Below are 16,586 nucleotides of genomic sequence, written 5' to 3'. Positions count from 1 at the left end.
CATGATTCAGACTGGATATTTTCCATCGCTTGACCAGTTTCCCTAACAGAAATAATTGGTCTCATCGACTAATATGTTGCCCTTGTGACCAGATCTCCAAACAATCTACTATCCATGTACTGATTTTTTGTAAATTTTATATTGACCTAAGGACTACTTTTATCAAGCCTTTAATGAAATCTTTAAATTTTAGACAATGTAGACTGGCCTATCTGTTCTTACAACTGCTCCCGGATTTGTTTACATGCGTAGTAGTGGCAAAGTTTTTGAGGTCCGTCATTGCCAGAAGGAAGTTTTTAACTGATGCATTTTAAATTTTTATACGAATTTTAGTGAATCTGTTTTTAATTGACTTGAATATTTTTTTCTTTTTAAATCTGTATTGAATTGCAAACTTTTATGTTTCTTTCTATGAATCGAATAAAGTTAAATTGATTGGGTCACTAATTTAGATTACCTTGACAGATCTTTCACTCCTTGTCGAGAAAGATAAGTGTTTTTTTACTTTGAACGTTGAGGGCATAAATAGAGTGCCCAGTAGGGTCCTTGTTTCGATGCTATTTTTTTATTTTTGAATTAGTGCTGCTACTTGGCACTTGCAGGACCGGTCCCACTTTACGTTCTGTGTATGTCCAAAGTGGTAAAATACCGCAGCTCCAGCCCAGACGTTTAAGATACCCGTAAGCCCAAAGGAGTGGCAGAGACTACGCCTTAAATTAGCACTTACAGCACTCACTTTATGCGATACAGATCCCAACCTCTGCAGTTGAACAACCGTATTAATTTGCACACATCCTACTGATTGTTGTACAATAAATTAGTTTTAAGAAAAGGATCAACATTCACCTATAACTTCGGTTAAATTTGCCTTCATCAACCTTATATTCTTAAACTACAGGAGTTGGCAGGTGTGGAAGAGTATTCAGATGTTTCTCTCCCTAAAGAGGCACGCTACTAAGGTGAGCGAGCAGGCGCGGCCTGGGCGTGAAAGAGTCGTCAGTGTTTGCTTATGGCTGCCTTGCAGCGCGGTATGTGTGTGCGTAGCATGCTCGCGCCGTACAATACCCAGGCCAGTGCTCAGCCTAGTTCATGTTCCCTGCATTGTGACGTCGCGCTGTTGTCAGTGACGCAGTAAACACCTGAGGACTCCCCCAAGCAAAGCGAATGTTCCGGCCTCATATGGAGCCTTCCAAGTGAGGTGGAAACGCAGGGGTAGCCTCACGAGCGTGGCGGCCCATGCGGGGCTAGCGTACCAGTACCACGCTGGCTGCGTATTCGAGCCGCAGCCGATGGAGGTAAGGATGCCTAGCCGCCCCTCCCTCTCTGGCCTGGCGGTTGGATCAGCCAGGCCGTATGGTAATATAGGGGCGGGGGCTGAGCCGAGCAGGATGTGCGGTGCTGCCCGCGGGCGGGGTCTCCTGCGTGACGCGGCGAATGTTCCGCGCTGGGAGCGAGCACAGCTGACTCCGCACAGGAAGCAGCGCCGCGGCAGCTGACGGTGGGAAGGGACCCCCGTCGTCCCCGGGGAGCGTCGAGAGCCGGACACGGAGCGGCGTGGTCCATTATGCACTCTAGGTACCCTGCGCGGCTGTTCTTGCTCCGTCTGGCGCGGGGTGGGGAGGGCGCAGATGTGCGGGCACACGGCGGGGTGACAGGTGTGGGGGAAATATCCCTGGCACCTGAGGTGCACTTCTGACATTATTCGTGTTCTTAAAGCACCTGGGTGACTGTTTCCTGGGTTTGGTCTGTAAAACCGTTTTTAAGCATTTTTGTTATTTCGATTATCAAATCACTTGTGCGCTTTAACAGTTTCTGAAGGGAGTAAGCACCTGTCAGATGGCGGTAGTTGTATTTAAACAATGACACATCAGCAGTCTGGTCACTGTGTGTACGTTTTTTATTTTCAACGTTGTACTGTTTCTCCACTGATCTGAACATTCTAGCTGGCCCAGCCTGCATTGGTCAAGGAAATTATTTTTACCTGGGTAGATGTTTTGGAGGATTTTATTTCACAACCAGGTATCTTGTCGGTGCCCCGATGATTGTCAACTGGAAGTTGTTTGGACTATTTTGAACGTAGTGTGCATGTTTATGATAAAAGTAAGCAGAGGCAGCCCTTATCAGGTGTACATTTGTTCCTCCATTATCCTGAATAAATAAACATTCTATATTTTCTCCAAATCATTCACCATAATCCTACTCCAGGCCTCCTAAGTGTTGCTACTCGAAAGAACATTCGCTTTTGTACTCTAATGAACGCAACTGTGGACAATGTTTCGGAAACCGTGAGCTCTAGCTCCTTTTTCTCAAAAAGAAACAAATCAAATACTTTCTGAATTTCCCTCGCACCCTTAAGTTTCTGCAGAGCCTGAATCGAAGATTAGCTGCTCCCCACAATTGCATTAAGTTATTATAATTATGGAGCGCACAACATATACTAAATCTTCTATATGAATAAATACAGGTGTAAAACTCGGTGGTAGTCGCAATATTAATCTCTCGATATAGATTGATATTCAAACTTGTGCAGTTCGGGTTACTTCAGTCTCCTCTTCTCTCTCTCTTTTTTTTTTTTTTTCTCTTACTAGCGGCGGCTGCTGCCAATCCGACGTGGTGGGGCAGCGCAGGAAAAAAGAATACAAATGTAAACGCTATAGGGCAGATTTACAAGAAAGTGACGCATCTGCAGAGATGCATCACTTTCCCTGCGCCCACATGCCAAATCCTTGCGTCACCATGGATGCGCCGTATTTACAATACGGCGCACCATGGCGCAAGGACTGACAGATGCGTCAGAAATTCTGACGCATCTGTTGCCGAAAAGTCAAGCATGACGCAACTCCAGCAATGCTCGGGGGCGCCCTATGCCTCACATGCTGCGTCACTCCTTACGCCTGCTTCAAGCAGGCGCAGGGTTTTGACGCAGCATGGACGTAAAAGTGACTGTCACTTTTACGGGGCTTCCTGCGACGGAACGCCCACCCTGCATACATTAAACCTGACGCAGGTTTAATGTGGCGCAGGGCTTCACAACGTGACGCATCTCCGTAGATGCGTCACGTTGTAAATGGGCCACAACGTTTACGCTGCCGCTGCGTCACAAAAGTGACACAACGACGGTGCAAAAGTGACGCAAGGGGCTTGTAAATCTGCCCCTATAGACTTTCCTTTCACTGCTGGCCGCTGCGATCTTCTGCTCCTGCGCAGTGCTGCGCTTTTGCTCCTGGCACTGCAATTACTATAAGCATAGTCTCCCAGACTCCCCAAGCAATCCCAGCGCTTCTCTCATGCTTTTACTCCCAGCATGAGAGAAGTGCTGGAATTGGGCGGAGCAGTCCGGTTTCACGCTCCAGCAGGAACTGAGTTTTATTTAATTGATAACAAGAGCACCCATATAAGGTCGGCCTGGGACCATGGGAATCATGTAATTATAAACAACAAAGGTCCCTAGGAACAAGTAAGATAGAAAAGGGAGTAAATAAGGACCCAATCAGTGCTTATTTTTTAGAGCCTTGTCCAGCCGGACAGTGGTCATAAGTTTTTACTGGTATAGTAATTAAACAACAGTTTACAAGGGAAATTCTCAAAGTTGGACACAAGCCTGTGTCCCGTACAGTTAAATAGAGAGAAAACATACACAACAAACAAGGTTCAGGCAAAAAAATGTTTGTTACAATTTGGCAGAGAGTGGAGGATGGATTTAACAAACATTGCATAGGACACCCTTATGTATATAACATAGTATCGTTAGGAACATATAGGGTGTGTACAAGTGTCGCCGGCGTTTCGATCCTACACACGCAATATTAGGATCATCATCAGGACAACAAAATTAAGGCCTGTACAATTTAACCTGAATAACGAGAAGGGGGAGAAGATGGCACTGTGACCGAGGTCCGGGTACAGGGGCGAAGTGGCGCCAAGGCATCAAAGGAGGGGGAAGGCATCCACTCGGGTTGGATATAATGCAAGCCGCGGCAGGAACAGGATGAGGCTAATTACTGCAACTCATTTAAAAGTAACTTCAGTCGGCAAGGTACTCGACTTCGGGGCAGCTCAAAGGGCTCACAGGTTTCAAGTAGAACCGCGAGAATGAGTGAATCTGGAGGTCCGGCAATGCGGAAAGCAGGGTCCGATAATACGGCTCTATCCAGCAGGAACTGAGAGCCTGTGCCCCTGAGCACTACTGATATTGCCAAGGAACAGCCTGGATATATCCAAGTGCGAGTGTCGGTTTGGCCATTTGGAGATGGCCTGCCAAACCGACATGCTCACTTTCAGTGCCTACCAGTCCTCCTCCCACCTGCTGCTGCCACATGGCCCCACCCTGGACTACGCGACTGGAAGTGAAAAATAAAATGACAAAATAGTTTTGTAATTTTTATTTTTCTTCTGTTTGCTGCATTTCAGCAGTGGGGTGACGCTCCTCCGCCATAGCGGAGTAGCCGCCCCTGAAGCTTATCTTTACGTACCCAGCTCCACTTCATTGTGCAGGCTCAGTAGTAAACTGGGTGGACAGTGGCAGGTGAACTGGATGGCTCACCTGAGTGTTTGTACAGACAACTGCCAGAAATTTGACTGCATATACTTGAACTACCAAAGACTCAATATCTATATAATGCATTCTTGGTGTTGTTGTATTGTTTTGCTTCCATTAAATTAACACACCTTAAGTCAGTGGTTTTGTAGATCAAAAGTTCAGGACTGGAGACAGTGCCTGTAGCGACCTGGATAGAGTCAGACACTCTGTATGTTGTAGATGACCACCTTGAATGCAGTGCCTCATATCTTGGAGGTGAATCTTGCCTCTAAAGTGCACCACTCTGGTTGGTTGAGTGTAGATGTGAACAAGCTGTACAGTCTTCAGCTCTACAGAGGATATATTTCAGTGGTTTGATGTGGATGTCTATGTTGCCAGTTAGCAGGAAATGGCCACCTGTTTACATATCGCAGGATGAGACCTTGGCTCACAGTTCTGAAGTCATTGTCCCAGAGGTTTGCCCTGACTTTGTGGAGAAACAAGATCTGGTGCCAAGTTATTTGCATCTCTTAGTGATAATTGTCTTGAAGATCTCTTTCCATGTAGAATTCTAGGGATTCTGTGTTCATGGTGGTTGATCATCCGAGGATTAGTGCAGTGAGCAGTTCTCATAACCTTGCTAGTTGCTATTGGCTAACAGGATGGACTCTGGTTTTAGGAGGTACACCTTCAGATAGGGAGTAAATATCTAGGCTTCAGTGGTGGACTGGCAGTACTTAAGGTGGTTGAAGTGTTCAAGTAGAGCTAAATGTCCTCTGCATAATTGTAAATCTTGATATCCGTGCCACCTAGGGATGCGCTGAGAGATCCTTGTAGAGAATTGAGCTGACCAGTGATGACATGGAGACTTAAGGAACATCGTGGGTCACTGGTATGTGTGCTTATCTTGAGAAACTCACTTAGATGTATGTAATGAAGAATACTCTATGGATTCATGTAATTCCAAGTAGTTTATTTGTAAATTGAAACACCTATGCAGGAGGTAGAAGACCTTCCACTACCTCCTTGCACAGCCTGATTCCAAGTCCAGTGACAGAATAGAACCCCCCCCGTGACTTGGAATCATGCACAAGCAGCACATTCAAATAACAATAAGTACACAAGTATAATAAATACATCATGAGCTGGCCTCGAGTACTAACATTACAACTCTTGTATACATACATACATAAAAATGTGTAGTATGTCAAGATCATGACATACTCTTTTAATCTCTCAGTTTTCTATTGGTTGATAGGTTAAGAATGTTAGCTGTGTCATCTGTGATGTCACAGAACTCTATGTGAAAAGTTCATATGTAAACTGGTTCAGTGATCGTTTGTCCCAGCTTCTGGATGGATGGGATCCTTTTCTATGGATTAAACTTACTACCATTTACCTGCCTGTTTCCTGCTATCTTTCTTAAGAGAGGATTTCACACGATGCGCTTGTACCTGTCTGTCAGATAGGAGACAAATCAATAAAGCGTGTATATATATATATATATATATATATATATATATATAATCTATCTATCGGGTCAGGGTGACTGGGTGGATGACTCGTTTGAACTCTGTAGAGAGCTCCAAGAGGATGAGGATTTAGTGTCTTCCTTGCCTGTGGTGCGAAGATCATCAGAAACAACAATATGGTGTCTGTCTCTTTGCTGCACTTTGGTCCCTCTTTATTACAAAGACCAGAACTTCAAGTTCATAACTTTGACTGACTACGTTCCCGACTTCTAAGTGGTTGCCTGAAATGTCATAGTTTGTTTTCTACATTACACCATTTTTTTATTTTAAATGAACACTAGATAATGTAATTGAGCTTAAATAAGAGCCACCAGCATTTAAGTTTAATAAAATAACCACGACCCTTTTGCCACGCCAGAGTAGAACTTCACATCGGTTTTGTAAAAGTACACTATTGTCTTAGTTCTGACGCCACTGTATACACCAGCCAACCTATTGGAACTGGTTATTCTAAATGAACATTCTATTGTTAGTAAAATTTCAATGTCCTTCTTGGACCTTATGACAATGGGGCACATACCCCCTTCCAAAAAGCTGGGAGTAGCTTTTACGAGCAGAAACCCCATGTAAATCCCATTGTGTTTAAAGTAAATCATAATATTTTCTTTTTTTTGTAATCCAAGTTAAAATGAATAACTCAAAGCGTTTGCCATTTTAGAGTCATGTAATTAAATTATGGTGATTCTGTATTGTAGGAGTCTCAGGGGTGCTCCTTTAGCATGCATTGAGATCCACAATTTAAGCACACTAAATTTATTTTACCTTCAGTTATATCAAGACGCAATTCGAACTGACCACTTGTGATTACATGCACTTAGTCTTGCTGAATCCACACGCATCAAGACTGTATAGCCTCTAGTTTGTTGCGTCGGTCATTTATACTTTTCTTTACGCATGTATGGGTTGTGCATCTCCAGCCTTCGATACACACCTGTCATATTGCCATCTAGGTGCGTCTTGTGTTTTTTTTTTTTTCCAGTTGAAAATTGATAGTGATTTTTGTAAAGGTTTTTTTTTTTTTTTTTATTTTTTTTTTTTTTTGGTAAACTGAGCCATATATGACCATAGCCTCTGCTTACAATCCAAAACGAACTTGCTGCTAGTACAAGAGAAAGGATTACAGGTTGCACTATTAAAAATCATTTAAGCAAATTTGTGAAAAGATATCTCCAGCACCAACTACAAGTAAAGGCTTACTGTTGGACAACATAAAGAAGAATGTTCCTCAAATAATTTGCATTTGCTACTGAAATGTACGAGTCCATTTGTGAAATGCAGACAGATGGCAAACCTATCCGTGAAAAACATTGTACAGTGAATTAAAAAAAATTATGTTTCTGTCTTATGAAGATGGTAATAATCGGTTTCCTAGGAGCCGAGTCGGCTTGGTTTAATATTTAGAAATGTCACTAACCGGCAATAATTCCCCTCAAGACTACGCTCCATCATCTGAAGAGAGGCCCCCTAATGAGAATGGAAGGAGAAAAAAATATATATATATTCACTGAAAAAACCATAGGTTTCAGGGGCGTTCTAGTTAGCTGGACTTTTCACTCATACAAAACCATTGAAATTCCCCCGTTATAGTTAGCTGAACTAACTATAACTCGCGCGCCCGCAATGCACTGCTGATGACGTCACATATTACATCACTCATGAGATGGTCAGTGACATCACTGATGACATCATCCAGTAAATGTGTGTTTTTCTGAAAATTAAATGTTTTATATATGTATATCTCCAGGTCAATGGAAGAATAAATGGGTATATAAGTGTCTAAATGGATTATTTGTTTTTGAAAAATTGATTGTATAACTGACTAAGTGCATCTTAGTGAATACATGGCTTAGTGAGTAATGTTTAAATGTGTAAATATCTGTATCAGTCTCTCACTTTGTGTATAAGTGGCTGCATGGGTTGGTGAGTAGCTACATGAGTGTCTATATAGGTTATTAGTTTGGTTTTTTGAGTATCAGTATGAGTGTCTGTATGGTTCGGTGGGGGTATTACGTAGTGCAGTGGTGCATGAATGAGTGACTCACTGTTTGTATGTGTTGAAGACCGCATGTGTGCAGGACTGTATGGGTGGATGAGTGTGTGCATGGGTGTGTTAGTGAGTGAATGACTGTCTCAATAGTGTCTTTATGAGTAACTACATACGTTTTAAACTGGTATATGTGACTATTGGTGTATATGTGAGAGTGAGCGATTGGAAGAGTTCCTGTGCTATCTCGCGCTCTCCAATTAATCTGTCATTGCGCACAATGTATTGCATATTATATTTCATGCCCCGGTTCATCTTATATCTCACTTTTTGGTGCATAGTTTATACCATACACTATATCTAGTTCATTTTCAATCGTGCTCTCAGGACTATGTTCTATATAACACTGCGTTCACCTACCCTTTTCACGGGCATTACATTTTGCGATGGGGGTGTGGAGGGTCAGGGGGTGTTTCTGCCAAGTGAGCCCGGAGTCAGTCACAAACGTCCTCTTCTTCCTGAATAAAAGTGAGATTATGCTGCATACTTGTTTATATTTTAAGTAGTTCGCACAGACACACATTTTAAAAACAATAAAGTTGCATGCATGGTCTGATGTGCTGCCACTGCCCTCCATTTAGCGTGATGTACCAGTCCACTCCTCCTGCCCTCCATTGCCCAAGTCTATGTCCCATCATTGACCTCCTGATAAGCCTCTGTGCTTAGCTTGCTGCCCCTATTCTCCTCCCCCCCCCCCCCCGCTCGCCGATGTCTTTGTACATGCCCCTGCTCCATCCTTTTTGCCCACCATGTTCCATGGACTGCCACACCTATCTACTCTGAGTGTTCTGTTGAGCTTCCACCTGCCTAGCATTGTCAGATGACTGTAACCTGTCCCTGCCACCTCTACCCTGCCTGTCCACATGCCATGCCCCTATCCCCTTCCTCCTGTCCTCCATGGTACATTTTACTGCCACACCCTTCTGCCCTCCCTGGTCTGTTGTGCTGCAACTGCTCCTCCTGCCTGCCCCGCGTGGTCTGTTGTCAGGCCCCTTCCCCTGAACTCTCTTGTCTGTGCCCAGGTCCTGACCCTCCCTTCTATCCTCCATGGTCCTTTGTGCATGCCCCTGCACCCTCCTTCTTGCCCATCATAGCCATTGTGCTGCCACTAACCCTCCTGCTTGCCATGCATGGTCTCCTGTGCTGCCACGGCCCATCCCACCTTCCCTGTGTGGTCAGCTAGCTGCCCGTGACCCCCTCCCACCTTCACTCCATGGTCTGTGTGTATGCCATCATAGTCTCACTGTTGCTCTCCATGGTGTGTCTTGTTTCTAGTGCCCATCCTGCCTGACCTCCATGGTCATCTTGCTGCTCCTGCCCTGCCCCTTGCCCCCAGCCCTCTGTTTCCATGAGCAGACCCCTATTCCCTCCCTCCTGGCTTGTCTGTTCCATTGTAATGCCCCTGATCCGTCCCTCCTGCCCTTTATGGTCTGTTATAATGCAGCTTTCTCTCCTGTCTGTCCATTATGGTCAGCTAGCTACCATTGCCTCTTTCCCCTCTGTTCTCTGTTGTCCATGTGCATGTGCATGGTCCTGTCCCCTCCCTCTTGCTTTCTATGGATTGTTGTGCTGCACTCCCGTCCCGCATGCCCTATGTGGTGTATTGTGCTGCTGCAAACCCTGATGCCTGCCCTGTAGGGTCAGTTTGGTGCACTTCTCCATGTCCCTCCTGTCCTCTGTTATCCGAGTCCATGTCCCTACCCCAATTCCTCCTGCCTTCCATGATCCAATGTACCATACTTGCGAACATTTTGAACTTGGTAAGAGGGAGATTTTGAAAAAAAACTGGGGTGTTGGTTTTCCCTTTTGAGTTGCATTGATAAAGATGAGATTGTAGACAGGAGACAGATTACATCAAGCCCCTTTGAGCTTAAAAACATTGTACGTTTCCTGGCTGAATCGGGTCTGTTGGCATGTATGGTTGTACTACCACTGCCTCTTCCTTCTGCCCACAATGGTCTATTATATTGCCACAACCTCTCTTGCCAGTCCTGTATTGTTGGTTTGTTGCCCCTGCCCCCCTTTCCACTGCCCTCCATCGTCTGTTGTGCTGCCACTGCCCTACCTTCCTGCCCAGTGTGGTCAAATTGTTGCCTCTGCCCCCTCCTACCTGCCTTCAATTTTCAGAGTCCGTGCCCCTGGCCTCTGCCTCTCAACAGTATCCTAATGAACAACTAGATTGCTAACGTTCAATATTTATTGCAAAAGTGTGGAACGCCTGACGTCATCTTGATGTAATCAAAACCGTAATACCTAGAGCATTTCCTTTAGAAATTACATATATGAGAGGGTCTTATTTGCATCAAAATTATGGTTCGTGCTCTAAAAAACCAAAATGAGGACATATTTTCTGAGTTTTCAAATAGCGACAAAGCACTTTTAAATTATTTGTAATCTTTAGGTTTTTTTATCCAGTTGACCACTTGATTAAATGTTGCACTTAGGGGAGAGGATGTGGTGTTACTTCCAGAGCTGCAGACTTTGCAACTGGGGAAGAGCTGCAGACTTTGCAACTGGGGAACCAGGTTGGAGTTTCTGCTTCAGCTCAACATTCTGTGATTCTGGTCAAATCACTTAATCTCCCCATGTCTACAACCAAAATGAACTTGATCTTGTGTGATGTAACCAATGCTCATGTAAAGCACTCCAATACCTGACAAGTCTGCACTATTTAAAACTGCAAAAAACACAAAAAAATAAGTGTTTTGCACACTTCTGTCACTGGGCTACATCTGGGTGATATTTGTGCTGCATTTGGGCTCTTTTGTCTCTGGTGGCCATCTTGGGAAATTTATTTGTTATGAAGTTTCCTAATTTCCTCATTTACTGCAGTCTCCTCAGTAGGAAATACTTTCAGTTTTTTACTTTGATTCCTTCAAGAAGGTATTCAGATATGTCGCACATTTGCCATAAATTCTGAATGCTAGCACTCTAGTTGCTCATTAGATCACTGTAGTAAAGCTAGTGCTCACCACGGAAGTCTGCTGCTGGTATTACAAGTGCATGTTTCAGTCTGCATGTCAGAATTTTTTAATGAAATAGAAGAGGATTTGAGAAGTCACTCAAAATGTGCCCTAATTTTTCTTTCTTCAGCACTAATCATGATTTCTATGGCAAAATGAACCCCCTCATTGTGTTCCTTTTTAAATTAAATGTTTTAAGTGTTACCAGTTTATTCCAATCAAGATGGCTTCAGGTGTGCCATACTTTTGTCATAAGTTAGACAGTAAGCACTCTAGTTGTTCTTAAGAACACTCTGAGAAGCTGCAGTAGAACACAAAGGAATCAACTGACAGTCTCTGCCCTTGTTGGATGTTCATGTTTTACTGAGAATGTCAGACTTCATTCTCACATGACTGAGAAAGATAATGTGAATTTACAGAAAATATGCTCTCAGTTTAGCTTATAGATCACCTTCCAAACCTCTGGGAAAAGCATGAGAAAATAGTTTTTTCTCAAACATGATTCATGATATCACAGCAGAAGGTTTTTTAACATGGTAAAATCACCTTAGAACACACCACAATTCCTAAAATGAGTATATGGTACCATCAACAAATGATTTATAATGTAACTAAAGTCTTAAAACCTTCTATTAACTGCAATGCTTTTTAATGAGGTGCTATAATGTATATTGGTCCCAAGATGGCTGCCAACACTTCTTGGATGAAGTACTAACAGCCAATCAGATCTCAGGATGAGATGTGTGGTTAGGCTCCGCCCAGATATAAGTGATTTTGATTTTCTCAGGAACTACCGAACGGATTTACACCATTTAAGAAAAATGCCCAACTCTGAACCAAGGTCTACCTTTCTGCCAAATTTGGTGTAATTCCTTTCAGCAGTTCGGGCTGTAGCTGCGGCTAAAGGTCCTATGGGGAAAACACGTTTTGGGACCCCCCTTTTTTCTCAGCCCCCACTACACGAATCATCCCGAGACTTTCAGGATAGGAGCCGACCAGAGCTGGCCAAAAGTTTTGAAAATTTCGCCAAGATTCGTCAATGGGCGCCAAAGTTATTCCAAATAGAATGTTGTGGATTTCCTATGGAAAATAGGTCCTAACTATAACTACCTACTGGCGAGCACCAGTCGGTAAAAAAAAATAAAAATATATAATATTCCAAACAATCCAAAATAAGCGCGCACACTCAAAAGTCCATAAGCTTAGAGCAGAGAGTTTTTAATCCTCCAAACGTTACGCATTTCGCCAATCTAATGGCTTGATCACATGTTAAGTTGACAGTTACGTGCATAAACAATTATTGGAACCTTCTCTAACAAAAATGCTCTAAAGAAATTTGATTACAGAGCGTGTGTCAACTTTTGCTACTACCTTCAATTCCAACCACTTAGAAAACATATCCATTAAAACAATAATTAATTTTTGAGAACCATCATTCCAAGAAACAGGGCCCATAATATCCAATGCAACATCCTCCCACGGTAAGTTAAGACAAGCAAGAGAACTTAAAGGAGGGTTTAAAGTTTTTTGCGATTTATCTGTTATTTCACAATCAACACATGATCTGACAAAGCTCTCCGTTTCAATATCAATTTTGGGCCACCAATATAAAGATTTAATATTGCGTTTCGTTCGAGAAATGCCTGAATGTCCTTCTCCTCTAACTAAAATCATCCCTTCAATACCTAATTCATTTCGTACTTCCCAAAACGCTTTCAGCTCACCTAGAAGTTCATTTTTTTTACACAATCCATCCAACCATTCTCAATCTTTAATGTTTTACTATTTGTAAAATGTTGTCATTGGATTGTGCATCTGTCCATTCTTTTTCTTGCAACCCTTTACAGTTCTCACTGACAAAAATTCCAGCAACACATGCATCATTCCAGGGATTTGTGTAAATTTTGGTTAAAGGCAAAGACGTTCTGCTAAAAAAATCTGCAGTAATGTTCATTTTCCCTGGTACATACTGCACTTTATACAAGAAATCTTGTAGCCTCATAGTTAATCTAGCGATCCTAGCTGATGCCCTTGACAAACCTTCAGTGGTAAGTACCTTCGTCAAAGGTTTGTGATCTGTTCTTACCACAAACTCCCTTCCCCAAACAAACTTCAGAAAGTGCTCAAGAGCCCATACACATGCCAGAGTTTCCCTTTCTATAACTGCATATTTTTCTTCAGTGGGGGATAGTGATCTGGAGGCAAAAGCAATCCCATTTTCACCACCATTAACATTAGCTTGAGTAAGTACCGCACCTAAACCTTTTCCACTTGCATCGGTGGTAATGAAAGTTTTGGCGGAAGGATCGAATCCTTTTAAGGTAGGTGATTTTGCAATGGCAGATTTGATTTCAAGAAAAGACATTTGACCTAGGTTAGACCAAACAAACTTATTCTTAAGTAAAGCACGCATTTCATGTGTTTTTTTTCAGAAAACTTGTCTACAAATTTGGAGTAATACTCCGCAAGGCCCAGAGAGGAACAAAGTTCATCTTTATTCTGAGGTGGTGGAGCTTTGAGAATAGCCTCAATCAATTTTTTCCTTTAGGTTTAATACCATCATGACCTAAATAAGTAACTTTGGACTCAGCAAATTTACATTTGCTGATTTCACCAGTTAAACCCTTCTTATCAAGTACCCGCAGAACCATTCGTAAAGTGTCATTGTGATGTTTCTTTGTTTTTCCCATGATAAGGATATCATCTTGGAAAAATATTACATCACAGATATCTCCAAACAACTGTCATGAGTCGTTGAAAAACTGCTGCCGCCGATGCCAATCCAAATGGCATACGACGGAATTGATAGCATCCGAATGGTGTACAGAAGGGAAACATCCTTAACAACGAAGTTTGAATAACGAATTACCTGAACCACGTATCTCGAACAACGACCAATCAATTAACCACGACCTCCTTAACAACGACTTTCATAAACCACGAAAACCACCTCCTCACCCCCTCTGACTTGACTCACATGGTACTTGGCAAACATATGTAGAATTTTTTGGGAAAATATGAGAAGACCTAAAACTTTGCAACTCTGCAACTTTTTGAAGTTTTCAGTGGACCTTTGTAAAGTTAGCGAGAACAGTTTTAACCTGACTGACCATCCGCGTGCTATGTATACGGTTCGGTTCAAAATCTTTATTCGATTCATACAATGAATCATAAAAGCACAAAGTTAAAAAGCGATAAAATACACAATTAAGATAATCCATCTATAAAACAATAATTGTAATTTGAAAATCCATCATACAGCATAAATACAAATCCCATGGCAAAATACAGTTCTACAGCTAAATTATCCATAGCGTTTCCTAATCTATGTATACAGAACACCACTCTCTGGGGTCTGACGATTGTGGGGCTGCAGTGTGCTTTCATCCTGCCGGTGGCACATGCCTGCTTAGGTGGTTTGATTGCGGAGACGTGTGCTGACTGAGTACAGGGTGTCTCTAGCATCGCCCCCCTGACCTGACATGCTCCTCGCCCCCTGGCATAACTTACTCTGCAGGGGACCAGGGCCGGTAAAAAACGCCTGCTAAGGTGGTTACAATGCGTGGCACGCATCTGCCACGGTGGGATGTGAGGATGATGTGTGGTGACTGGGTACAAGGCACCCGTTCATCTCTCCCCTCCGCTCCCCCTGACATGCTTCTCCCCCCTGGCATGACTTAATCGGCACTGCAGCCACCAGGCTGACGGGCTCTGAAGAGCGTGGGGCTGCAGCCTGCTTTTATCCTTCCAGATTGGCAGCACATCGGGGCATATCGTCAAAGGGAATGCTCTGGCCTCAGCCAGTGCGTGCTGGTGGTTTATGTGATGGGCAGATGAGCCTTAACGATTTAAGTATTATTCACTCAAAACTTGTTTATTTAAAAATTCATCTATTATTACATTTCTTTTTTATGTCCAAAACATGCTATTTTAAAGAACATAGTGGTGCAAATGGGTAATGAGCAAAATGTATATATTTTTTCGTGGTTTAGGTACTCGTTGTAAAAAATGTAGTGGCTTGGCATTGCTCATTGTTTAGCCTTGGTGGTTAAGGAATTCGTTGTTAAGGGAGTAGTTGTTTAATCATATATCCGTACAGAAAGCAGTTAACTGTTTGCACTCAGGATCAAGCATTATTTGATGATATGCTGACGATAAATCAAGTGTAGAAAACCACTTGGCTTCTCTTGTCAAAGACCGCATTTCATCAATGCGAGGCAACGGAAACTGATCCACTATAATGTTGTTGTTCAATCCTCTTAAATCAACACATAAACTGACCTTGCCGTTGGAGCGCCTGGCGACGACCAACGGAGAGATCCATTCAGAGGATTCTACAGGTTCTATTATATGAGCTTTAATTAATTTGTGTAATTCGAGTTTTACTTCATCTCTGACAATGAGTGGAATATTCCGTGCTTTATGAATTTTGGGAACAGCATTACTTTTCAACCTGATGAAATGCAAAAAACCTTTCAATTTACCAATTTTACCACTAAAACATTGGGAAATTCGTCTAATACTCATTTCTTGGTGTCTTCAGCGTTACAAGCTACCAAAACTTGTTCTGGACTATTAGGGTCCAAAATTATATTAAATTTACATTGGTCTTTCCACCCAAATACGGATGGTCCTTCCTTGGCAACATATAATTTGCATTAGGCATGTTTTTTTCTGTAGACAAAGTAGCTTTAGCAAAGCGCTCTGTCAACTCAGCTGTTTTGTACAATTGCAATAATGTCCTTAAGGCTGGACTCCCCCTTCCACCTATAATCTATCCTGGATGTCTTTGTTGTTAGCATACATAACTATTTGGTCTCTGATTAGCTCCTCATGTAAAGTACCGAACTTGCAAGTTATGGATAACTTCCTTAAAGCTGACACGTAGTCTTCGATGGACTCATGTTTCTCTTGCTTTCTCTGAAAGAAAGCATGATGCATTATGCCCACACAAACTGCAGGAGAGAAATGTTCATCTAAGTCTAATAATGCTGCTTTAAATGCATCAATATCACCAGACCTATCATGTTTTTGTAATTGACCATATATGCGAAGTCCTTCAGGACCAAGACGTACATCAAAATTCTCTTTTTCTTCTCAGGAGTATATGATCCACTGCAGTCCACAAGATTAGCTATGTAATTTAAAAAAATACTCTTTCCGTTCATTCCATTGAATGATGGGCTCTCCAGGTGATGGCAAGAATTCTTTTGGAGTGTTGAGGTGCAAAACAGTCACCTCGTGGGGGTGCTTCGCCTCGAGTATTGGCTTCAGTAGACATTGTTGCAGTGAAAAATGACAAAAAAACAAAATTGTGGAAAATGTACTTACTTTTTTTTTTATTCACCTGAAAAGAATGATCCGGTAACTTAATTAAGTGAAGATCCGATCAGGAAATTCACCTTTGAGCTACGAGGACCCGAATTGCTGTTCTACCTTGGTAACTGAAAATCCAAGATGGCGCCGCATAGGGTTACGACCTTCGTGATGACATCAGCGCGCACACTTGTCTCAGCCTACGGAGAGAA

The 16,586-nt window shown here is 42.6% G+C and overlaps 1 protein-coding gene across 4 annotated transcripts in view; it reads left to right on the top strand.

Moving 5' to 3' along the window:
- The first annotated feature begins 1,394 nt into the window (after positions 1 to 1,394).
- Positions 1,395 to 16,586, top strand: part of ICA1 (islet cell autoantigen 1) — a 369,010-nt gene continuing 353,818 nt past the window's right edge. The window contains exon 1 of one of the 4 annotated variants that reach the window (XM_085630894.1): positions 1,395 to 1,575. In XM_085630894.1, coding sequence (XP_085487020.1) covers positions 1,565 to 1,575 — 11 coding nt within the window. In that variant the 5' untranslated portion in view covers positions 1,395 to 1,564. The remainder of the gene's footprint in view (positions 1,576 to 16,586) is intronic. The other 3 variants (XM_085630896.1, XM_085630893.1, XM_085630895.1) reach the window with 3 other exon arrangements.

This window comes from Triturus cristatus, chromosome 10, assembly GCF_964204655.1.
Source record: "Triturus cristatus chromosome 10, aTriCri1.1, whole genome shotgun sequence".
Taxonomy (NCBI): Eukaryota; Metazoa; Chordata; class Amphibia; order Caudata; family Salamandridae; genus Triturus; species Triturus cristatus.
Note: the sequence above shows the minus strand (reverse complement) of the source record. Positions and strands in the feature narration are given on the sequence as shown.